This window comes from Petaurus breviceps, unplaced genomic scaffold, assembly GCF_028583685.1.
Source record: "Petaurus breviceps papuanus isolate PSGF00001 unplaced genomic scaffold, PetGlider_PUasm1.0 91023, whole genome shotgun sequence".
Classification (NCBI taxonomy): Eukaryota; Metazoa; Chordata; class Mammalia; order Diprotodontia; family Petauridae; genus Petaurus; species Petaurus breviceps.
In genome coordinates, this window is record NW_027187398.1 from 7,347,719 (window position 1) to 7,373,789 (window position 26,071).

General features: G+C 39.4%; 1 protein-coding gene across 1 annotated transcript; it reads right to left on the reverse strand.

Moving 5' to 3' along the window:
- Positions 1–1,640: 1,640 nt before the first annotated feature.
- Positions 1,641–25,678, reverse strand: SHE (Src homology 2 domain containing E). Its single transcript, XM_069078204.1, has 6 exons — positions 25,022–25,678; positions 22,045–22,171; positions 14,934–15,263; positions 10,899–11,055; positions 8,791–8,910; positions 1,641–6,395 (listed from the first exon to the last, which is right to left on the reverse strand). The coding sequence occupies exons 1-6, from the start codon at positions 25,676–25,678 to the stop codon at positions 6,209–6,211; spliced, it is 1,578 nt and encodes a 525-aa protein (XP_068934305.1). The 3' UTR covers positions 1,641–6,208.
- Positions 25,679–26,071: the final 393 nt, after the last annotated feature.

The window sequence follows — 26,071 nt, forward strand, 5'->3', positions numbered from 1 at the left end:
GAGATGTAGTACTCAGTTTTTTGATTTGCATTTCTCTAAATGCAAATAGTGATAGTGATTTAGAGCATTTTTTCATATGCTTATAAATATCTTTAATTTCTTCCTCTGTAAACTGCCTGTTCATATCCTTTAACCATTTATCAATTGGGGAATGACTTGTATTCTTATAGATTTGACTCAATTATCTGTATATTTTAGAAATGAATCCTTTATCAGTGACATAGGTTGTAAAAATTCTTTCCCAATTTTCTACTTCCCTCTTAATCCTGGTTACATTAGCTTTGTTTGTACAGAAGCTTTTCAATTTAATGTAATCAAAATTATCCATATTGCATTTTATAATGCTCTCTAATTCTTGTTTGGTCATAAAGTCTTCCCCTCTCCACAAATGTGACAGGTAAACTATTCCTTGCTTTCTCAGATTGGAAGCACCCACTTTTGAAAAGGGACAGGATCAAAGTAGAGAATAGAACAAGTGGGAGGTGGGACAGGAGGGAGGGAAATATAGTCAGTCTTTTACAATATATCTACTATGGTAATGTTTTGCATTAGCTACACATGTACAACCTATACTAAATTGCTTATCTTCCCAGTAAGGGTGGGAGACAAGGTGGAAGGGAATGAATCTGGAATTCAAAGTTTTAAAATCAAATGTTTAAAAAATATATATATATGTATATATATACATACTATTATTAATACTATTTAACATGTAATTGGGAAATAAATAAGTTATACAGGCACTGGGGCATAGAGATCCAACATGCCCTATTGGAAAACCTGAAGGGGGTTTGGGAAAAGATATGTGAGAGAGCAGAATGAAGGAGGGGATATCCTGTGGGACTGCTATTTTGGGGCGGTGGGTAGGGGAAAAACGGGGAGAAAATTAACTGAAAATCTGGTGGAAATGAATGATGTAAATCAGAAGTTAATAAAGCATTTGAAAAAAAAAAGAATGCTCTAAATCACAAACAGTATGAGGAATACAAAACAAAACAACTCTGCAGTTTTATATCACTCACTGTAAATCATTAAAGATAACCCTAAAAATGGTGATAGTTAACACTGGAAGGGTTGTAGGAAGATGGGCACAATGATTCACTGTTGATTGAGCTGTGAATCAGTATGACATTTTGGAAAGTTATTTTGAATTATGAAAACAAAGTACCCTTCAATTCAGAGATTCCAATACTGGGTTTATGCCTCTAGGAAGCCATTGACAAAAAGTCCCCATATACACCAAAATATTTATGGCAGCACTTTATGTGATAGCAAAGAATGGGGGGGGGGGGGGATAGATTCCCTTCAGAGAGGAATGGCTAAACAAATTATGTGTCATGAATATAATGGAATATTATTGTGCTGTAAGAAATGATGAATGTGTCAAATAGAGTAGTATGGAAAATTCTACATGAACTGAGGTAAAGTGAACTTTTTCAATGAAATTGAGCAGTTGTGCCAGTATTTTCCACTATATTTTTTTCCTTTTTTGCCTTAAAAAATACTATTTGCTATAGGGGATAGTTTTCTAGGAGAGGGAAGGGGAGGAATACTGGAAAAAACCATGATTATGCAAGAAACAAAAGATCAATAAAAACTAATTAAAAAAATAATTGAATGAAATAAGCCAAAGATTATGATTTGTTGGACATGACATTTATTTAAGTTACATTTCAGGGTAAACAGTGTTCAGGGGGATGTGTAGCCTATGTTGGCTAGCACAATACATTCAGAAATTGGTACAAAATATTTGTTTTATAAATACTTAAAAATTAATAAGATAGGCAGTTGGTTAAAATACATTCTTTAAAAAAAAGTAAGCTAAACCTATATATATTTATATATATATATATATATATATATATATTTATATATATATATATAAACCGATATTTTAAAATGTCAAAGTTCCCCTTACAAAAACAGCTGAACAATTAAGAATTCTGGCAAAATTAGACATCTGCCCCAATTATCTGATAATCACCAGCACTTTCATTTAAAATAGAACTACAAAAAACAAGCTATACAAGCCTAAACAACGATGAGCACTATAGTGTCCCAGGAATCCTGGTTGAAATGGAAAGAGGTTTATTAGGATGCAAATCTCCTTTTAGAGGGAAGGGTATTTCAAGGTGGCTACAGTAATCAGCACCAGGTCAAGTCTTTTCTCCCACAGAGAGGGTTTCAGTAATTCATTAGGAAACAATGAAGGGGATTAATATTATCTCTTCTGAATAGCACTTTGTTCAGACAGTCAGCCATAAGAATTAGGCCAACACACCAATTTTCCCACTGCAGTTTGCTCTCATTTCCATGAGATGGTAGTGTTAGCCTAACTCTTTACTTTATAATGTTGGAGGTTCCAAAGAAAATTGCAGGCCAGATTTTTAAACTTAGCCAATAGATTCAGTGATATCATGTATTGGTGAAGACCAGATGCCTGAACCATTAGCAGCTACGGTAATGATTTGTAATAATCAAAGAATATGGTCCCTCAGATATCATGACATTAAAAAGACACTGGTGATCAAATTTTCCCCAACCAAAAACTGAGACACAGCATTTGACAAAGGATATATTTTTTGCAAAATCTCATTAAAAGTGTACTTTTCCCCCCCTTGAAACTGGAATAGTTTCAGGAAATCTGGAGCATATGGTCACTGCAGCTACAGGAAATCATAAGGTAAATTAAACAACAAGATGTGGAACAGGGGACTAACAGTGTCTGAAATTTAGTCAAAAGCCAAAATTACCCTGGGGATGGTGGGAAGAAGTAGAAACTAAAAACATTCTTAATTAGAATGAGGGAAAAAAAATGGCCATCCTTTTTGTTGGCAGAAGGCACTTAAAGGAACCTGTATTAAAAGAGTGGCCTAATGAATGCATAAAAAACACTCTCCAAAACACATGGAAAAAGACCTTAACTTTACAACCTCTTAATTAGTCTTCTGAAATTCTAAAACTTAACAAAACCCCTCTCAAACCCTCAATCCTCAAATTAGATGGACTCTTTCTCAAGACGGACAGCTAACAGCATATTAATGAACACATAAAATAAAACCAGAACTTTCTATCTCCCTGTTAAAGATTAAAAATAATTTGGTGAGAGTTACAGATTACATGCCTTTCTCTCCTATCTCCCACTCAAAGAGACAGTTAAATGAACTGTTGCTTGCTAAAGCAGAAGAATTTAAACAATTAGGAATGAGGTTGTTCTCCAGAAATCCTATTCTTAAGAAACATTTGTTTAGAATTGCTATGAAAAAAAGAAGGGGGGAGGTGCCCTTAGAGTAGGCACATAACCATATTTTGTTTTTATTGTTCACCTATATTAAAATTTTCCATGATTCCCTATCTTAACTTTTAAAATAGTGCTTGTAAATATCTAACAGCTTTCCAGGTTTCTTAGAAAGTTGTCCTTTTAAAACAACTGACCTAAGTATTTGTAAGTGAGGAAGAAGAGACATAAAATATAATTAGTGCATATTGTATACAAATCCTAGAGACACCTGGGTGTAAGGAAATGCAGAGATGTGCCAGGAAAGTGGGATTTTTGTTCCACTTCTGGGATTTTAGTTGTAATTATGCTACTAACTAGAGGTATGATCCGTCAGTGTCTCTCAGTCTCGTTTTCCTCAATCACAAAAAGAGAAAGTGAGTCTGGCTGATCTCTAAAAACACTAAGATGGATGTTCTAAATGACAATGCTGTCTCCTCATAACACCCAAAATTGTTTCCCCTACTGGAAATAATTTAATTCACATGAATGGAACTATAAGATGCTTGCTGTTGAGACAAACTGATCAAACCCATCAATGTTCCCAACTCACAATAAATATCTAGTTTTTATAAAGCTTTAGATCAGCTGGCCTAGGCAGCTTAACAAGGAAGCCATTAGGTGACACCCTGCTGTGCCTAATTGTTTTTAGAACATATGGTACTTTGTGTCACCACCCCAGCTGTGAATTCTCAGGCTTTTGTCACAATCTAAAGAACAGCTTAACTCCTATCCCCCAATTTACTCTTTCTGGTTTGTTACCATCTTCCATAGACTCCTCTCTTGTCAGTCACTGGAGATAGCACAATCACTTTTTAGAAGAACATAACTCATTTTTCCTTCAGGGCTTTTTATAAATAAATGTAGTGAATTACATAGGCATCACAATGAAATGGCAAATCACTCTAGTATCTTTGCCAAGAAAACCCCAAATGGAGTCACAGAGTCGGACATGACAAAAACAACTGAACACCACAGTGAATAAAAAGTCCAGTAAAAACACAGTCCTGGGAATATAAGTGCTTAGCTATATACCTGATTTATTTGTCATTTAAGCCTTAAAATGTTACTTTAGTATTCATCACAGTAGCTGGTACTGCCAAGTTTTTAAGTCATTTAGTGCACAAAGTAAACTTTAATAAATGTTTTGGCATTTGTTAAAATTAGGACATTTCATTAGATCCCATTTATGGAATAACTACAAAATAAAGTCTTAGATAAAATGGAACATAATGTAACTGACCTGTGGAGGCCTTAAAAATAAGCCCAGTTTAAAGGTTATATAACCTATGCTTAAAAAAAAAGTTATAAGATTACCAACATAAACAAGTATTATCAAAAAGATTCTTTCAGAATTTTAAAACCCGGGGGCTGTAAGCGCTCGTGCGTGTCACACACACACACATTCGCCTCCCCCCCCCCCAGCTCCTTTGGCCAAAATTTGTATATGAAGTGAAATGTTAACACAACAGAAACAAGATAACTGCTGATTGTAGAGATGCTCCTACCTCAAACTGTATACAAATTAACATTTTTCTGACCTTTCAAACAGACAAAAAAAATCCCCACACCATAAAAATTAACTTTTTATTGGATCTTTTTGCAGGCACCTAGGCCATTTTTAGGAATAAACTGTAAACCCCACGATACAGAAACAGCTGCTCAGCTTTAATTATAGAGCCTCTTACCATAATATTATTCTTCTCACAGTAAGTCTGTTATCCCCATGTTTTCCTCACAGTAAATAAATTTGCAATTTAAGTTTATGGCTTATTATAAAGATAATACAAAAGCCTTTATTTAAAAGCATGAGAAATAAAATTTATAGAAAACCTGTTATGAGGTTAAACACACACACACACACACAATTATTTTAAAATACCATAGCAGATAGACTACAATTCAGTCTGGTAGACAAAGAGTGTCAAACTTTAAAAAAAAGAACCACACACACAAAAATCTCAAAGCAATTTAGCTTATACCGTTAAATCCCAAAATACTACGTTGATAAAGCAAATCTAGCTGACTTGTCCAAGTCACAAAGGTCCCATAGCTATAGGTTTTCCCCCCAGTGAGGCAAAGACTCACCAATTATCCATTTTTTAAATAATATTTGGCTATTTAGAATTTTTTAAAAATTTTTCATCAGTAATAAGTCCTTTGCTGCTTATTTTACTTTACAATTTCAGAACAATGCCAATAATGTTTAATTACAAGAACAATTAAGACCTGGGGTGATTCCCACCTCCTTCCTCAGTTATACACACATGTGACAGGTGCCAGGTTTGAAAACACATTCTTGAGCAAACACTCCATTAGTAGAAGTTAGAGGGGAATGGGATGCTAAGCACCAAAGAAACCTATTGTCAAACATTCAAGGAGTTCTCCTTGAATGACAACCTATCAGAAAACCTCTTTTCCAGGATTACTGGCCAATTCCCATTTTGCATTGTTTCTCCATTCCTAAAGATCCATCCCATGGTGATGGACGAACTCAAGTACCCTGTGTCCTTTTCTGGCTGGTTTCTCCCCAAAGTGCAGAAGGGCTACACAACAAAGTGATGTTTTAGAAACTGGGTACTTTGGTTGGCAATGGGTGCCTTTCTTCAGCTGAGATTGAAACAAGGCAGATATTGCTTTTTTGCTGGAGTCTTTGCTTATCCTTTTTGAGGAAGTGTTTATAGACACCTGGACAATGGCAAAGAACTTACTCTCATTTCTCACTGCTCTCCTCTTCAGTGAAGAAAGTGGGTGCTGAGAACTGGATTTGGGGCAAATAATTTATTCTTTTAAAAATGAAGACTTTCACCCCCTTGAAAATTCCTGTAGAAATAGACACCAATAATTGAGAAAAAGTCCAGCCCACCTGAGGGCTGAGTTTGTGCCGCTGTGGTCAGGGGAGACAGGTGCCCCAGGCTTTCACTGGTGGAGTCAGTGGAGTCTGCTGTGGACAGGGTACAGGAGGGTCATGTGTTCTGCTCCCTTGAAAGGTAACTTCTCGTTGGAATAGTAATGCACCACCTCTGGGATGCTGTCAAACACAGCACTTATTTGATCTAGGGTATACTTGTTGTCTTTAGTCTGGGCCACGATAATGTGAACACATCCTTGACTGGTCCTGTAACAAGACACAAGCCAGAGTAGACATGAATGAGCAAGGCTTAGAGGGACCCTCCTCAGCAAAGACCGCTCTGGTCAGCTACTCAGAAGTCCAACAGGCTCTCCTGGCCCTCCTTCTACTGTTCTATCAAATAGAAATGCTCTCGAGATCCTACACTCAAGCAAAGCACTGGAGGTTTCCCAATCCCCTGCTAAACTTGTTTCGTCATTGGGAGCTATGTTTTCACTACAAAAAGGTTATAGATGCTAACTAGACTAAAGCCTTTTATACAAATTATCAATGTCATCCCATCATTAATCTTTCCAGACTGCTTAAAGCACCCAGACTCAGGTTAAAAAAAAAAAAAGTCCACCCTATTTCCTTCAGCAGCAACAACAAAATAAAGTATGAATCCAAATAAATTTTTTTCCATGTCTGGAAAAGCCATTCCTTGTTTTAAGTAAGTTTGTTTTGCTCAGATACAGCCTGTTGGCTCAGACCATTCGAGCTGGCAAAGAAAGCTCAAGCTAACCCAGAAAGTGCCTGTTTCAGGAGCAGAGCAGGGCTATTCCTGGCATTGTATATTTGTTGGCCATTTCAGTTTTATGAGCAATATTGCTACGACACCCAGCCCCTTTTTCCCCCCTCTGGTCTGATTGTTTCAGCTACAGGGGCTCTGCTTCCTCAGGAAGGAAATGCAGTTAGTACTCCCGACAATGATCCTCCAATATAGCGCCATTGAACTAGCCTTGGAGACAAGGACTGCCGGGGAACACCCAGACTCCATGGGGCTGAGGCATAAACACGTCTTTGTGTACAGTTGGGGCAGTGGAGAGTGAGAGGCTGGCCATCTTCTCCTCTCCTCTCCATTGTAAGACACTCACAGGAAAGCTCCCGTCAGCCCTGCGGCAACCGGGGCAGCATTCTCAAAGCCCAGAGTACAAAATGCAGCCGGGCAAAGTACTCCAGAGTACAAGAGGACACAAAGGATCTTTATTACAAACGAGAGCTTATTTTTATTCAGCCATCATCCCCAAAGGAGGGGAGACAAGGCTGGTCTGAAAAATCCTAACGAATAGATTATTATTGAGCCATCAATTATAAAGATGGAATTTAGAGAAAGATGGGGAAATGTGTGTGCATAAAGTAAGCAAGCCACACAAGAACCACACAAATGCAGATGTGAACATTTAAAAGAAGGCTGGCCTCCTAAGGAACTATAATAGTGGTCTCAGAACACAGATTATGAAACATCCCTTCCTCTTTAGGACTCAGTAAAGAGGAGGCTAGAGAGACACTGTCTGTTGTGCTCACTTCACTTTTGCCTCGTTTGTTTTTTGTTAATTTAGGGGGTTGGAGGAAAACGACATTATATCCAGAAAAAAGATGACATAAAAAAAGAGGCATCAGGGGCTGCCAGGGAGCACAGCGAGTAAGAGCACCGGCCCCAGTATTGGGATGACCTGGGGGATTGAATCCCGGGCTCAGACACTTAGCACCCACCCAGAAACACCTGGCCATGTAACCTTGAGCAAGCTGCTTAACCCCAATTGCTTTAGGGGTGGCCAGGTGGCTCAGTGAGTAAGAGCACCGGCTCCAGTGTTGGGATGACCTGGGGATTGAATCCGGGCTCAGACACTTAGCACCACACCCAGAAATAACTGGCCGTGTAACCTTGAGCAAGTTACTTAACCCCGATTGCTTTAAAAAAAAAAAAAGGCATCAATAAAATTTCTTTGAATTATTTTAAAAATAATTAATATTGCACAGATGGAGAAGGGGACACAGAATGATCAAAAACATGTTCAAAAACCATTCTTGACTGGTCAAGAGAAAGTAAACCAGTCAATTCTCTTTTCTAAAAATTATTCCCACAGAGAAACCATTAGATTATCTTATATCTTATCATGGGCAGTTACTTGACATTACAAGGCACTCTTCTGCCACTGAGGTATTTGAATCAAACCACTCCGAGTTTAAAAGGTCTATTGTGACCATTTTAATGGACCTTTACTTTTAATTTTTTCTGGTTAAGTCCCCCCTCCTCCTGCCTCCAATATGTGGTCCTAAGAGTCTGTTAAATCCGTCATGAATGATTTAGTCCTGGTGTGACACAGGGGGAAAAAAAAACCCAGGATCTGAAGAATTAAAGGACCCAGGTTCAAAATCCTGCCTCTGACATCGACTCCCTCTGTGTCTTTGGGCAAGTACAATAACCTCTCTGGGCCAGAGTTCCCTCATCTTTAAAGTGAGGGGGTTGTGCTTGAAGGTTCCTTAAAGCTCCAATTCTATGATTCCATGACATTCCTTTCAAAAAGAAATGCTTCTTTTTAACCTTATTCCATCTAAGACTTTCTTTGGCCTATTTCTCATTTTCTCTCTCAGCAGTCTGATGGGGCATAGAGGTACTTACTTTAGTGCAATAGAGTATCTACTGTTCCCAGACTCACTGTTGCGCACTAGGTAACTGGCTTCTTTACAGGGCTGGAGCCGACTCTCTGCTTCTGCCCGGGTGATGGCTCCGTGATACCAACTAATGTAAGGATGGAGGTAGAACCGTGTTAAAACTCAAAGTCTGGAGACTTCAAAATTCATTCCTGGTTTATACAATGTATTTGGTACCTTTAATCATTTATAGTAGATCCTCTTTCCTATTTTAAACTATATCAAAAGGCAATTAGGATAATTCTATATCACAAAGTCTATCAGAACAACAAGTTCAGGTACTGTTGAAAAATACAATTTTCACTCTGTATAATATGTTCAAGGTTCAAGTCAAATGAATAAAGTCAGTGTGTACAACTCCCACCTTAAGACAGAAAATTCATAGCAGCCATGTCAATACAAGGTTCATTATCTACATGTAATCTGTTGTTGTTTATCCTTTAATCTTGAAGAGGACCAGCGACATCAGGAGTGATGTCTTGACTTGCAAGTGATTTGGATTTAAGTGAAGTAGGGTCATACAAGGTTATCAGCCCCACTTTCTACTCCAGGGTCATCTGAGTCTAGTGGCAAGACATAGGTCAGGATGACTGGTGATGGCCCTGGATGCGGTGGGAGACCTTAGTCTTTTTAAGTTAAGGTCTTTCCCAGGTCTCAGTTTGTCTGAGGCAACACCCATTCAGTGATTTTAAGACTAGGTAAGAAATGAGGCAAAAGATGGTCTATTTTGCCTACTCAGAAAAAAAAAAATCAACCTGGGAGTGGAAGACCCTCAAGGTTTTTGGCCAGAACAGAAACAATTGCTACTTATACTGTTAGGAATAACTAATATATATAAGAAATATAGTACAGAGAGAAGCAGTCCTCTTTCTGACCTCAGGACTGGACCTCTTTACAATTTTATATTATTGAGGACCAAGAATAACTTTTTTAATATGAGTTACATCTATCAATATTTGCCACATTAAAAATTAAAATGGGTACATTTAAAATATTTAGTTATTAACTCACCTTTGCTTAAAAATTAACAATAAATCTGTTACATGGTAACAAAAATAATGTTTTTATGAAAAATATTTTCCAAAACAAAAAACACTGTAAGAGGCATTGTTTTACATATATTTGAAAATCTATTTGATGTCTGATTTAATAAAAAGACAGCTAGATTCTTGCATCTGCCTTTGTAGTCAATACTGACACATATCCATAGTTAAAATTTATATAGTGATTGCCATGTGCCAGGCACTGTGCTAAACACTGTACAATTATTATGTCACTTGCTTCACAACAACACTGGGAGGTAGAGGTTATTATAAGCTCTATTTTACTGATGAGGAAACTGAGGCAAACAGAGATTAAGCAACTTGCCCAGTCACACAGCTAACAAGTGTCTCTGAGGCTGAATTTGAACTCAGGTCTTTCTGACTTTAGGCCCAGTGCTCTATCCAGTGCTTTATCTTGGCAGCCCCCAAATATGCTTTAGTTAATGTATATGAAGAAAACTGAGCCTCACACAGATATGTAGTTGGAACCAAGGATCCAGGAATCACTCTTTGAGAACTGCTGGCTGAAAGTACCAGCCTCAGAGCCAGAAAGACCTGGGTTAGAGTTTTACCTTGGACACATATTAGCAGTGTGACCCTGGGCAAGTCATTTAACTTCCCAGTTCTTCAAGTAACATCTAAGATTACAAATTACATAGAATGTGTTGACCGACCTTGGTAGAAGGAAGTTCCCAACAAAACCATACCAATGAAACCACAGGTCCAGATCCTGTCTTGATGACGGAATAATCATTTGTCTCCAAGTTTTTCATTTCTGCAGGAGACAGCCTGATGTAGTAGCAGAAAGAATGTTGGACTTGGTATCAGTGGACCTGGGGTCAGACACAGCTCTGCTACTTGATACCTGCATGCCTGTGGGCAAGTCTTAAGGTCTTTGGGCCTCAGTTTTCTCATCTGTAAAATGAAGGTCTTGGACTAGATAGGCTCGTGAGGTCCTTCTGGCTCTAAACCCACAATCCTATGAATATTCTACATCAGTCCCAATGGCAATCAAAGAAAGGGTAAGACTTACGGCTGCTTTTCCAGGCAAATAGCTGGGTCCACTCTCTCCCCTTCACTGTGATCAGAAAGTGCTGGTTTCAGGATCTTCTGGGTCCAGCTCTTCTGTCTATGGTGATGTCGCACTGTTTCTTCCTTGATGGAAGGTCTCTCCGATCCCTCAAACTGGACTGGAAGGAAGGCTCCATTTAATATCAGACTTGTCATTGTAGTGGTCTATGTAAGGCTTCAAGAAAAAAATGCTTATCCTGACTCAGATCAGGAAAGAAGTATTTTTTTCCTTCAACAAAAACTGCAGAGAGCAGAAAAATATGTTGGTGTATCTGAGTACCCCGAAATCTCTGATATTCCATTATACTGCTAGTATCATCATATATGATGCTACTTCCCAGTAAGCCATCCACTACCAGAAGGAAGTTTTAGAATATTAGTTGTGACCAAACACTTTTATCACATTTACTCAGACTCCTACTTTTGCACATTCCAGACTAAAAGGGAATGTAGTGAGATTGTGCCAGCAAAGTACATGTCCACTAAAAATAATGCTTTTCTGGAAAGTTGTGGCATTTTTTTAAATTAAAAATTCCTAGCAAATGGAAGATGACAGGGATAAATGAAGACAGCATAGATATTTTTAAAAAATATTGAATGCAGCAATTATTTTCTTTAATCTCATATATGCTTTGGTATTATGGCTAGATAAATTTGAAGCATGTATAAAGACAAACAGGCACCTAATTTTGCTGTTGTTCAATCATTTCAGTTGTGCCTGCCTCTTTATGACCCCATTTGGAATTTTCTTGGCAGAGATATTAGTGTGGTTTTCCATTTCTTTTTCAAGCTCATTTTACAGATGAGGAAACTGAAACAAATTTGGTTAAGTGACTTACCCAGGGTCACACAGTTAGTAAGTGTCTGAGGTGGAATTTGAACTCCAGGCCCAGTCCTCTATCCGCCAAGCCATCTAGCTACCCAGGGACCTGATAATATGTGTTCAATAATCCCAGACCAATCAACTTTAAGCTTCTGAGCATAGTACAAAGGTCAAAGGCCTGGCTCTGGAATTAAAGGGCCTGGGCTCAAGTCCCATCTCTGACATTTACTACCTGTATAGCCCTGGGCAGGTCACTTAGGTTCTGTAAGCCTCAGTCTCCTCAGGTGCATAAAATGAGGGAGTGGGACTTGATAATCTCAAAGGTGACAGTTTTAGATCTATAATCCTAAAGTCCTAAGTAACCAGAAAGATGAAATAGATTAAAGGATAAGCTGCTAAATATATTACCTACACTAAAATAAATCTAGATTATAATTTAGATCATAACTAGAGCCATTTTAATTAACTGTCTGAGGAAAAACAGCCTGAAGGCATTCAAATGTAGATAGCAGAAATTAACAGAAACCAGATTTAGGCACTGGAAGTTTGATTTCTGACACTAATATAGACTCTCCCACTATCAGTTTATACAAATATATATTCATGCAGTCATCCCTTGACATTGATGGGTGTCACATTCATAGTTTTGATTATTTGTGGGTTGGTCATTGATAATTAAATAGGAATTTTTGGAGATTTGTGCTGTACTGGGGAAAATCACAGATGATGTCCATATGTAAGGAAAACTAAAAGAAATTAGTAAGTCACAAATGCATAAATACAAGTTATTAATTTATTTTTTTACTATCATAAATATGCATAAATAAATTTGTTATAAACAGTTAAATTCTGTTAAAAGTTTCAATGTGCTAAAGAACTATAGGCTAACACTCTCACTTTGTGAACCCCTCCTCTTTGTCTCTCTATCATCCACACTCAGTCATGTGATTTTCTCCCTCAGTGACCACTGTATCTTGCTCACTATACCAGTGACTGTGAAAACTGCATAGTGTGTGAGATACTAATCTCTCTTGCTTAGAAACTGCAACTTTTTAAAATGGATGCAGTGTGTTTTACTTGTTTTTTTGTGTTAAACAAATAACGATCAGAATTATTAAAAATAAAAGTTTGGGGTGAGGCCTAGAGTTATTTTGGCTTTTTCACATTTGTGAGGATCCTGTGCCCCTGATGTTAAGGGATGACTGTATGTATGTATATATGTAAAGTCAGTTTAATATCTGATTCCTTTAAAATATTAACGTGAGAGAGATACAATGTTCTTAGTCCTTAAAAGACTATTTTGTGTATATCCCATTTTATTCAATATTATAAAGAATACTATTTTACAAAACAGATCTTAACAGAATTATTATTAAATAATTATTTATTATTAAATTTATTAAAATTAAATTATTAAAAATAAAAGTTTGGGGTGGGGCCTAGAGTTATTTTGGCTTTTTCAAATTTGTGAGGATCCTGTATCCCTGATGTCAAGGGATGACTGTATATACATATATATGTAAAGACAGTTTAATATCTGATTCCTTTAAAATATTAAAGTGAGAGAGAGAAACAATGTTCACTTAGTCCTTAAATAACTATTTTGTGTATATCCCATTTTATTCAATATTGTAAAGAATACTACTTTACAAAACAGATCTGTGGATTATCTCCAAGTATGATCCAGAATACACATACAAAAGTCCCAAACAGGCCTCAGTTTCCTCATCTATAAAATGAAAAGGCTACATTAGTTTTGAAGGTCCATTCCAAATCTAGAGCTATGATCCTAAGTCATCTAAGCAATCTTGTATGTAATCAATAGGCTTAGCAGCAAAAACAAACAAAGCACCAACTTAAGACAGACCTGAGACAATATTTTAATAGTTCTTTTGAATGATTCTAAACATCTAATAAGATATCACTTGGAGAAGAAATAAGTGTATTATATAAATATAAAGGAGAACAACTTTAGACCATTTCCCTAAACAATGAAGGAAAAAACCCCAAATTTCATTTCTTTATAATTCAGGAGTCTTTACAATGGAGGTATCAAACTGACTGAAAAGCAAGTGTGATCCCCTTGATCAGACAGGTTGTGTTGAGTCTTTTTCCCTTCTCTTTACTCTCTCTGAGGAATCTCATCAGCTGCCATGGGTTCACTACCATCTCTAAAAAGATGACTCAGATTTGGATCTCCATCCCTGACCTTTCTCTTAAGTTCCAGCTGCATATTACCAACTGAATGTCCCTTCGATATCTCAAACAATGGGTACAAAACAGAATTTATCTCTTTTCCCAAATCCTCTTAACTTTTTTATTTCTGCTGAGGGCAATATTATCCTTCCCATAAACCAGGTTTACTACCCAGCGCCATTCTTTACTCTTTACTCTTCCCAACCAATCAGTTGTAAAGAGTTACTGATACTACTTCCACAACATATCTGATGTCCACCCCTTCTTTCCTCTCATATGGCCACCACCCCAGTTCAGACCATCCCTCTAACTGCCTCTGGTCTTTTCCCTCTCTGATTCATCCTCTGCACTGCCACCAAATTGGTATTCCTAAAATGCAGAATGGATCACATCCCTCCTCTGCTTATGAAGCTTCAGTGGCTTCCTCTCTCCTCTAGAATAAGGTAAAAACTATGGTTTGTCTTTTAAAGCTCTTCACAATCTGTCCCAGTTCACTGCTATAGGTATACATGACCCATACTCTCCTTCACACACTCAATATTCCAGCCTAACTTGTTGTTCCCTACACCCAACAGTCCATCTCCTGTCTCCATGTACTCCCTCCTCACCCTTATCTTACAGAACCCCCAGCTTCCTTCAAAGCTTAGCTCATGGTCCATCTTCTACAGAAAACCTGTTCTGATTCCCTTTGCTTCTTCTGCTCCTCCCCCTACATTCCCTTTGATCTCTTTGGATATATGTTGCACATCACATACTGTGTACATGCTATTTCCTCAGCAGGAAGCTCCTTGAAGGCAGGACTGCTTAGTCTTTGCCTCCTTGGTGCAAAACACTGGCTGGCAAGCTGTAGGCATTTCACAAAGGCTTGTTGAATGAATGTTGACTAAAGCATTACTAAGTAAAAGGCAAGCCCAGATGTTTTATGCAATGTGTAATTTGGGTGAAATGGTATCACCTGTTTCAGTGATTTCCTCTTACCTGACAAAGCTTTCACTATCTGCTCTTTTTTCCATTCCCATGGCTGTTCATACTCTGTGGCTGGTCGCTCATCATTTTCAGGAAGCCTGCTGTCTAGGGAACGCATCTTCCTTTCTTGTATGGTGCCCATCTGTACATCTGGTTTGGGTCCTGCTTCTCCAGGTTCATAAGGAGTATCATATAGCTGCGGGGGTTTGCCCAGAAGTTCTTTGGAACTCAGTCTTTTAGCCAAAGTCTCTGATTTAATGCCATTTTCCCCTGACTCACAGGGGCTGTCAAGCAGTTGAATAGCCTTCACCAAGGGGTCTTTAGAACCTCTTCGCCTTATCTCTGAAAAGTATATATATATATATGCATATATATATATTAATGAAAACATGCATGGAGCACCACAGTTCCCTGGAAGGGGGCATGCTATTATAATATCCATGAAACTTAAGCATCTACCCATCTTTCTGTCTTATCTACCCAGTCAAAGCTGGTATGTAAGCTTGGAGTTATGTTTCAACAGCTCTGATTCTCTGCCAGTAGCACCAACAGTGACAGCAACTATTGGAGCAAGACAAGGAAAACATCTACTCCTTCCTTCCTCTATTTGCTATATAAATCCTATGACGTATAAACATTAGGCTGGAAAAGATCACAGAAATCTACAGATCCCAAAGTAAAGCCCAGTGTGAAGCAATGTCGCCAAATGGAGCAGCAGCTCCAGGGCACACTGCCACATACCTACTCTCACCGTGCAGTCTGATCTGGCTCCACTTCAGCCTTAAACTGTCTGCTCCATGTTAGAGAACAAAATGAGACAAGCCAGATGTAGAAGAGCCAGTGTGGAAGAAACTGCAAACAGCAGGAAGAATTTGTTTCTGTGGGATAGAAATGATGTCTTCTAATCATGGAGAATAACCAGAGGGAGGAAAGTCTTTTTGTAAAGAATGCACATGAGAGGATGACCTGGGAAGAAGACTGATTACTTAAATTTTAGAGTCACTAACAATGCTACAGCCTAGGAAAGAACAGAAGAGAAATAAAACCAGATTAAAGGGGGGAAGAGTTACTCAAACTTGGGGAACAGAAAATTCAACCTAGAATCTGTTTACAATGAATGGGGGTCAATGTTGATATGCAGCTTTAACTGTTATTTTTGGGTCTCACACATACTCTCTATCCCAGCTACTCCTGGGCTCTGGGGCTGGAGCTTTCTTTATTTCTTCTGTTCAAGGTTTAATAAAAAACCAAAAACACCTTTCCTTTTAGCTTGGTCAAAACAAAGTAGTAGTTTTTTCCAAAGGAATCACAAATAAAAAATAAAAACAAAAATGAACATAAAACACAAGAAAACAGGAAAGGATAGGTTAACAGAATACACATTTAATTCATTCTTAAAATCCAGCCACATTATATCGGTTGATATAATTCCCTGCTCTTCCATATCTCACTTCAACCCTGTCTCTTTTAAACTAAGAGGAAAAGGAGTTTGTCTATACTTATGATCAGGAGAAATATACTTGGGTAGATAAGAATAAAGCAGAAATTGCCTTATATGGAGCAATTTTTATGATGATGCTCAACATTTTATACTAAAACATTACAGCACTAATGGTACTTTAAGTGCCCGTGGTCTATATAATGTAAGTGTCCATGTTAAATGTCTTTCTACTTTTTCTGAAAGAATATTTATAGATTTCTGAGAGAGAAGAGTTGAAATAACTGAGTTGTGTACTAGGTCTGATGATTGAATCATAGAATTTGAGAGCTGGAAGGGACCTCAGTGGCCATCTAGTCCAACCCATACACAAAAGGAAAGGAAAGAAAAGCTCTCCTTCCTCTGAAAGTCCTTAGATTGGGTAAAAGATATGCAAAGTTTTATTAGGTCTTTAAACAATGTTTAATTAGGAAAAAAGCAAGACTTACACATAGGCTCCCTCCACCCCCTCAAGTTCAATGACTTCAGAGTTCATTTCAGCACCTGGCTTGTCCTGAACCTGAGGCGCCATAGTAACAGAAACAATCACATGGTTGCAAACGGATCCTTCCTGTAGGGAGAATAGTCCCTGACGTGCAGAGCGGGCTCTGAGAGGAAACAAGACTGAGAAGGAGGAAATGGAGAAAGGAAGCTACACCCAGGCTGTCCGATACAAGCCATGTACAACAGCAGACAACAGAAAGCAGTTAACTAACTGTAGATAAACACCTCATTTGCAGCAAAGGGCTGAAACCAAGGGCTGACCTTGTAACAATTAAAATGTGCTACTGGATGGAGCAAGATATGAAATATGCTAAAAAAAATTTTATTTCTTCTCAATAACTAATTCTAGCCTTGTAGATTGTACTCCACACATATTTACATTTTTGATAACTGGAAGAACATGGAGGACTTTCCCCCACCCCTAACTTAAGCAATTTAGTTTTAGTCTGTGATTCCTTTAATACAGGGACCTTTAATGATTAAGGATTTTTTGATAGACAAATTGGGCCCTATTTTAACTGTACTGTAAATTTAAGAGTTTAATTCAAACTCTCAGCTTACAAAAATCAAAGTTGAAGAATTTCAAAACATGATACTTCAAGTCATCTTCTACCATTTAAAGAAATCAAGCTTTTATGTGTAATATGGTACTGGGATGGAGGTGGGGAGGAGAAGATTTGATCAAAGGTCCTCTGACCACCACATCATCTCCATGAGCTGTTTCTTATATTAGCTCTATTCAAAGACACTGGGACACATTTTCATATTTGGAACAAATTTTTAGAAGTATTCAAACTACACAAGAATTTTCTTTCCAGAAAAAAAGGTCTAAGTTTATGCTTATATGTGGAACAAAAATCAGAATGCAGAGTTGTAAACCCCAAAGTTTGAGGTTTACAAGGGAAATGGTGAAAAATCAAAAGAACCATAACTGTCTCCCTCCCTCTCCCATGAGCACCTTTAAAAAACCTAAATGTGTTTACACTAGAAGACAAAACCAGAAAATAACCCTAGATGTTATGAGAAATCCTCATATAGGGAGGGAAATTGGAGCCAGATTACCTCTAAGGTCTCTTTTAAGGATCTTTGATGTTAATCTGGCAGCTCTGGACTAAAGACAAACAATGCTAAATGTTCACAATTTTTATTGCGTACATTTTTCTGAGGAAAATGGTTTATGTTACTACTTCCTTCTTCATAACCTCTCTTCTAAAAGAAGTTCATATTCCTGCTTGCTTTAAAAATTCCTGGAGGGTCTGGGTTCTAGTCTCAGCTTTCCTATTAAATAACTACTTGACCCAGGTCAAGAAATGCCTACTCCTGCCACCCCACTCCCATGCCTAAGTTTCCTTCTTACCACATAGGGTTGTTACAAGGCTTGAGAAAGACTAAAGGATCCCAGTTCAAGTCCAATCTCATCATGTTGTAGGTAATATAAAGGGAGGTGCTTTCATACCAGGTATTATAGCTAAAAAGCAGGTTTATACTTTTGACTTTATAGATCAAGAAAAGAGACTGAAGGGTAACTCAGAAGCCCAATAGGGTAGTGTCCCCCACCAAGAACTGTGCTACTTTATAAAGAAATGGTGTTATTTTTAAACACTTAAATAACTCTATGGTGCCATTAAACCATAACTAAGCAGAACAAAAAAAAAAAAAAAGGAAAAAACCCGGCAGCAAATCACTTATTTCCAGCTTCTGTTCAGCTCACTCACTTCCTGTTATTCTGCCCAGCTGTGCAGCCCATGGGTGGCTAAATCAAGGCACTTCCACTATGCTGATAGAGAAGGGGATGTATATGTATTAGGTATCAAGGGAGGCAACTAAAACCCACTTACTAGGCATCAATGGCTTTTAAAAGGTTAAAAGAAAAGTATATAGACTGTTGCTTTATTATAGATCGCTGAAAATGAGGTAGTTGAAGTTTTAGATTTTAAACAGAATTCACATTTTATTAAGTGCTGACTACTTAGAAGAAATTAGAAATAAAGATTCTGCCTTGGCTCCCTCCCAATCATCCCTAGCTTCAAGCTTACATACTAACAAGGGTAAAAAGGTGTGCACATAAATATTATATAAGGAAGGATATGATAAATATAAAGGAAAGGTTCATTCAAAGTGCATGGGAGAAATGTGAGGAGAAAGAGACTGCTTTCTACTGGGGAAGGAGAAGTGGAGATAGAGAAATACATGAAGGCTTTCTGGAGAAGAGGACATTTGAGCTGGGCCTTGAAGAAGAAGGTGTTTTAAAAGGAAGAAAGGTATGGAAGGAGTCCATTCTAAGCATGAAGGCAGAAAATTAACACATAGCCCAGTTTCCCTAGAATATGAGGTAAGTGAAGAATAGTACTATGTAAAACATGAGTTAGAAGAGTAAGGTGGAAGTAGATTGTGGAAGACCCTGAACCAGGCAAATCAGTTTGCATTTTACCCCATGGGAAAGAAGGAACTACTGACAGTTTTATTTAAATAGCAAATTTCACAAATTTGGCAGGATCAATCGATCTGTAACTTCCTTTGTAAGCCCAGGACATTAAGATTACAACATTCACAAGAAAAATACAAGTCAACTTCATGGGTATGTTTTTCACAACCACTTAAAAGGAACTCTAGAGACAAAATGATTTATTTCATCTAAAGAGGAAGAGAACAAAAAATATGAAAACAAAAAGAGAACGGAAACTCAAAACAGGAATTCAGCATAGATTCTTGGGGGAAACTCCTTTTTTGAAATTTTACATCCCTTTTAATTGTTTTACTTTATCCTTTTCATTCCCCTCCTCCAACCACCTAATTAAAATTTTTTTTTTTTTACTGTGACTCAGTTCATTTTTCACTTCCTTTCATTGAAGGATTTCACCAGGGGTCACAATCCAGTGACCCTTAGGGTCAAAGCCTGGCCAGGTTACACCCTGAATCCAACTCCTTATCTCCATCCAGCAGAGCAGCAGGAAACAGAAGCACTGCTTTCCTGTTCTAGTTCATTTTCATTTCTGAAGCCTGCCCTGACTGTATCAGAGTGCTGAAGTTATCCTTGTGTTCCACTGTTCTGAGACTCTGCTTATGTTCCTGTAGCTTGACAGCTTTTCAATTTGTTTTAAAAACAGTAGAAACAAAGTCTTTAATGTGTGACCAATTATTCCTTTCCCAGGCATGAAACTCATGACACTCAAGGGGAGGGGGGGGGAACCCAACAAAAAAAATCCCTTGAGTCAGCACTCATATACTGGATGTCTGTGTATCTTAAGCCACAAAGTTTGAATAAAAGTTAGTACATAAAATTAACTGAAGGAAGTATTGTTTTTTTATTTGCTCTATGAAAGTACCTAAGTAAAAGACGTGAATAATTTAAGCTCATAACGATATAAAATAAATACAATTAAAATAAAGTTTGGTACAAAATAAAAGCATGATTCTGCTGACTTTATAATTCTAGAAATAAATCATTTTTAAATTAAGATTCTGTAATTAAAAAATGAATTTAAGTCATACCATTACATTTAAGATACATTACAAAAATTTCAAGCTTTGTCAAATTAGACAGTTCAAGGAAGTTTTTTTTCCCAGCAAAATAACAGGATCATATCGCGTCTATATAATTTCAAGCTATTATTTAAAACAATGTATTATTTCCTTAATGAACACTTGTGACTCACTGATATCCATCAGCTTAGCTAGGAAAATAAGGGATTCAGGAAATAGATATAGTAACCTTAGTGGTAAGGATTCCCTTTTTCACTCATTTTAATTCATAGAAGTAGTAATCTTGCCTAGAGGCCAGAGCGGATTGAATTGAAATAGACTGAAAGACCGTTGAAAATATCTCTAACTCTGGAAACTACAAGGTCCTTACAGAAACATGAAGTTATGAAGGGACTTCTGTTCTAATCTCAAAAAGAATCAATGTCCAGGACTAAGGAGGTCATGAGTCCCTTATACTCAGCCTTCCCTCTGTGATTATCTCCAATTAATCCTGCATATATCTGGTTTGTACACAATTATTTGCATGTTGTCTTTCCCATTAGACTGTAAGCTCCTTGAGGGCAGGATCTGTCTTTTACCTTACTTTGCATTCTCAGTGTTCAGCACTGTGTTTGGGACATAGCAGGGTAATAATCACTTGCTGTTGACTTGACTCTGCCCTGGTTGACCAGGGCTGATGTAAACTATTTAAAATGCAGCATCTAAATTTAAAGGTGATTTATTTCTGGAACTCTGAAGACAGCTACATCATGCTATCTTTTAGTCTCAAAATTTCCTATTCTTTTAAATAGCTATTTTAAATGTTTTGGAGCATAAAAATTATTCACATCTTTACTTTCATAGGTCAAATAAAAAACAGTATTTGGAGTTTTGGGGTCAGTTCTGTATGCCATGTTGTTAAGGAGGACTCTAATACACTGGAGAGCATCCAGGGAAGGATATGCCAGGATGGTGAAATCATTTCACATGAGGATCTATTTAAAGAACTGGGGATGTTTTAGCCTTGAGAAGACTTGATGGAGGGGTGAGGGTGGGGGTGGAGGTGAAGAGTAAAACATGATAGCAATCTTCAAGTATGTTTAAAGGATGTCACGTGGAAGAGGGATTAAGCTTTCTTTGCTGAGTCCCAGATGGAAGAACTATGGATAATGGGCAGAAGCTACAAGAGGGGAAAATTTGGGCTTGATATTAGGAAGAACTAACAATTTGGAACTATACAAAAATGAAATAGATTACCTCAGGAGGTAGTAAGCTCTGGTCTTCCAACAAAGCCCAAGCCCTCCTCCTATCTAATATGGATTTCGTTATATCACTTTATTTCCTCCCTAATACCTACTCTAAAAGAACTTGAGAGAGTAGGTATCAGAGAAAGGCATATTAGTTAAAAAATACTATGAGCTATTTTGTGGTTCATGATGACACTGGCACCTCCTACTGAGGAAACACCCTGAAACAATGCAGACTGGCAACTATCCTGACACCTCAGTCTTAGAGCTGTCTGGGCTCCTGGGAGGTTAACTTGCTCAGCATCACATAGCCTGGGTATGTCAGGTTCTGAGGTGGGCTACCCACTACATCAAGCTGCTTTCTGCTTGAAAGGGTGAAATGTATAAAATAGTAGGTTTATGTCCACATTTAACAAGCAATTTTTCCACAAACCTGTTATCATCTGCTGTGCATCGTATGGTTCCATGTAGCCATCGTTCTCCCCTACTCTTTCTGCATCCCTCTGACCTTTCGTACGCTTGGCATCATAGGGATCAGCATAGTCTTCTAAAATAATCACCTGTAAAAAGAAAAGTTAAGGATTCTAAAGTGCCTAAGTACTAATTGTACCCAAATAACTAGCTTCAGTAACTCAGAATCACCATCAATGTGCAACTGATTACAGACGTAGTGGATGTTGCTTTGATATGCATGAGGAATACCACAGTCTCATCTCAGCAAGAAGTACAATCGGTTGCACTTTTTCTAATAAATGTTTTAGCACAATTATTAGCACACACAGTAGGCGCTTAATAAATGCTAGCTGACTGATGTTGCACTACTCTATCCACTCTTGCATATCCTCTCCAACCCCAAGAAAACATTTGCTACATAAAGTCCAAGGTCTGGGGACTTGGAATAGAAAACAAACAAACAAACCAACCAAAAACCTTAATAGCATATCCGCATGACGATTAACCCCATTACTACGGCCTCCTTAATTAACTGAGCTTATCAACTACAATCTATCAAAAACCAAATACTTACTGAATGCCTCCCTGCAGGCATCCTGCACTGGTAGGGAGCTGTGAGAGCAACATGTAAGACATGGTCTCTGCTGTCAAGGAACTTAAAATACAGTTTAAAAGGCAGTACTAAAACAAGAAATAGAAGAATTAGATGGCATCATGTGGTTCTATTGGTAGGATGAGTTCAGAGAACAGATACATCAGACTGGAAGGTTTCAAAAGGAAGGACTTTAGTTGTGTTTGTCACTGTGCACAGTGTATGACTGTGAGAAGCAGAGGGTGAGGAGGGAGAGCATTAAGGGTGAGATCTTACACCATGTGAATGAAAAGAGGGAAGGCAAAAAAGGGGAAATGAGCAAGTCCTCTGAAAGGACTCAGACAGGGTAGGTTAAGAGCAGCTATTTAAGCTGCAGATACCTAGCAGCTATATGTAAAGATTGAAAATGTGTGTCAGTAACATTACTTCCTTCATTCAACAAATCTTTATCAACTGCCAATCAAATTATATGTGTAGACTTGTGCTAGGCACAGCAAAAGAGAAAAAAACCATGCTATGCAGTCTTTGCCCTTGAGGACCTTATATTTTAGTTAGAAGGACAAATCATATTATTGTAAAACACTAAATAATGTAAAAGTTAAATAAGACAAGAATAAACAAGAAATGTTCCAAAGCTGTATAGACATCATGTTATAGGCTCTTATCATCCAATTAGGCAGAATGTTCAAAGGGACTGTTAACTGAGACTGTTAAAAATTTACTCCTGTTCAGACTCCCCTTCAACCCAGGAATCTCTTCCCCTATAAAGACAGTGTACCCAATAAAAGGAAAATGCAAGATTGTTTGTTAGCACAATATTCTAAATATTTTATCCCTCACTTTCACTGCCCTTTAATTTTGGACAGAATCTAGGCTGGGATGTAATAATGAGGACCAGGAAATATCTTTGCTCTTTCTAATCTTAACCTTTGAAAACTGAGAGAAACAAAAAGTAGCCTGATATAGGGAACTACTGAGATAGGTGAACTACTCTGAGCCTCAGTTTCTTCATCTGTAAAATGAAGAGGGTGGGTTTGCACTCAACTTCCTTTCAGCTCTAAACCTATGATCTACACCCCTTTTCAAACATTAGCTGTAGAGAAGAAAAGGGATTCCAATACTAGCAAAGACAACTAAATTGAGCCTTAATAAATTTTATCAAAGTTTTGCCTATAAACTCCCCACACAAAATCACAAGATTAACAGCACCCTTCAGCAGGCAGACAAGACTGACAAAATAGCAGAGTCCTATTTAAACAGAGCTTTGAACTACCAGCAAAATGATAATACTACATGGCAAGGTGAAGCTTCTGAACATTGAGAATAAGACAATGTTGGGCGGCCAGGTGGCTCAGCGAGTAAGAGCACCAGTTCCAGTGTTGGGACGACCTGGAGATCGAATCTGGGGCTCAGACACTCAGCACCACACCCAGAAATAACTGGCCGGGTAACCTTGAGCAAGTTACTTAACCCCAATTGCTTAAAAAAAAAAAATAAGACAATGTCACCAATGATCCAAACACCTCTTAGAGGTTCCCAGTTTTTACCTTTCCTTGACTATAATGAATATGAGATTTTTTTTTAAAGGGCTCAAATCCCTAAAAGTGACATAGGTATGAGGTTGCAGGGGAACAAGAAGACCCAAGAAATGTTCCAAGGCTATATGGATTTTAGGCTCCTACCGTCATCCAAATTTGGCAGTATGTCCAAAGGGTTTAATGGGGGTTGGGGTGTGTGTGTGTGTGTGTGTGTGTGTGGAGGGGGTGATTTGATGGGGGAAAAGATTGGCTTGATGGAAGGAAGGGTTGGCTTGATAAGGAAAGGGATTGGTTTGATGGCGGGGTAAAGGTTGGCTTGTTGGGGAGACGATGGTTTCACTGGGTAAGAGTTGGATGAATGGGGCAAAATATTGGCTTGATGGGGGAAAGGGGCAATTTGATTCAGAAAAGGGTTGGCTTGATGGGATTGGGTTGATTTGATGGGGGAAAGAGCTGTCTTGATGGAAGAGAAGGGTTGCTTTGATGGGAGGAAGAGCTGGTTTGATGGAGGGAAGGGTTGGTTTGATGGAGGGAAGGGTTGAAGTGATGGGGGAAAGGTTGAAGTGATGGGGGAAAGGTTGACTTGATGGGGAGTAGGAAGATTGGCTTGATAGGGGTAAACGTTGTCTTGATGGGGAAAAAAAGGCTGTCTTGATGGAAAGAAGACTTGGTTTGATGTGAGGGAAGGGTTGGCTTAATGGGAGGAAGGGTTTGGATTAAAGGGGAAGAGTTGGCTTGATGGGGGTAGGTGGGTGGGAAACGTAGATTTACTGGGGTGGGGGAAGGAAAGAATGATTTTAACGGAAGGGAAGAGGACTCCTCCTTACCGTGTCTTGCTGCTTGACCCCCTTGCCCTTTTCCAGTTCAGGTCCCAGTGAGGAGGGGGAAGAGGAAGTGCTGGAGCAGGCGCTAGAGCTGGAGCTGGAATAGCTTTTCCCGTTCTTCTCCTGGGTGTCCACCTTGATGAGCCGGTTGATGTAGGTGCTGCAGCCGGTGCTCTTGACCGAGCCGCGGGGCTGCTCCTCCTCCGGAGAGGCTGAAGTTGCGGCTGCGGCGCGGGAGTTCTTGCGGCTCTTGCCGGCGGCCGCCTGGAGTATCCCTTGGATGCTGTCGCGGGACAGCCGACTGTCCTTGGCGGGGCCGGAGCCGACCGCCTTGCAGCTGCCCAGATCGGCGGCCGAGTTCTTGCGGCTCTTGCCGGACGGCGGGGGCAGCCCGGGGCCGCCAGCTTCGGAGTTCTTGCGTAGTTTGCTGGCCAGGCCGCCCCCTCCTCCCGTGCCCCCTCCGCCGCCACCGCCTCCGCCGCCGCCGGGCTTAGCCCGCTCCGACACCGTCTTCAACGTCAGGGGCAACTCCTTGAACCACTTGGCTGCCATGGAGGGCGCCCGGCAGGGGAGCGTCGTGGCCCCTCCGAAGCCCGAGCCGGCGATCAAGGAGGCAAAGCCCAGACACCGAGAGACGCCCGGCGCCGGAGACACACACATTCCCCGGGGCGGCGAAGCAACGGGGGGCGAGTCCGGCTAGGCCGGTCCCGGGGGAGACTGGGAAAGGCGACGCAGGCGGCTTTCCCACGACGGGAGGTTCGGAGGGCGGGGAGACCTGCAGAGTGGCTGCGGCTCGGCCGTCCGTCCGTGCGGAAAACGCGAAGGGTCCCCGCGCGCGCTGCGCGACTGGCCGGGGTTCGAGGCGGGGCCAGGAGTCGGCGTCCCAGTTCCCCGAGCTCCTCTTCCTGCAGTCCGCGGCCCCCAAGATTTCCTCCGCTCCCGTCCCCGCCCCGCGAGCCTGCTGTTCTTGGGAGCCCCCAGACGGTTCGGGACGGGGCCCGGCTCACTGCGTCCTCGAAAATCGCCCTTGACGCGGGCGAGCACTCGTTTGTT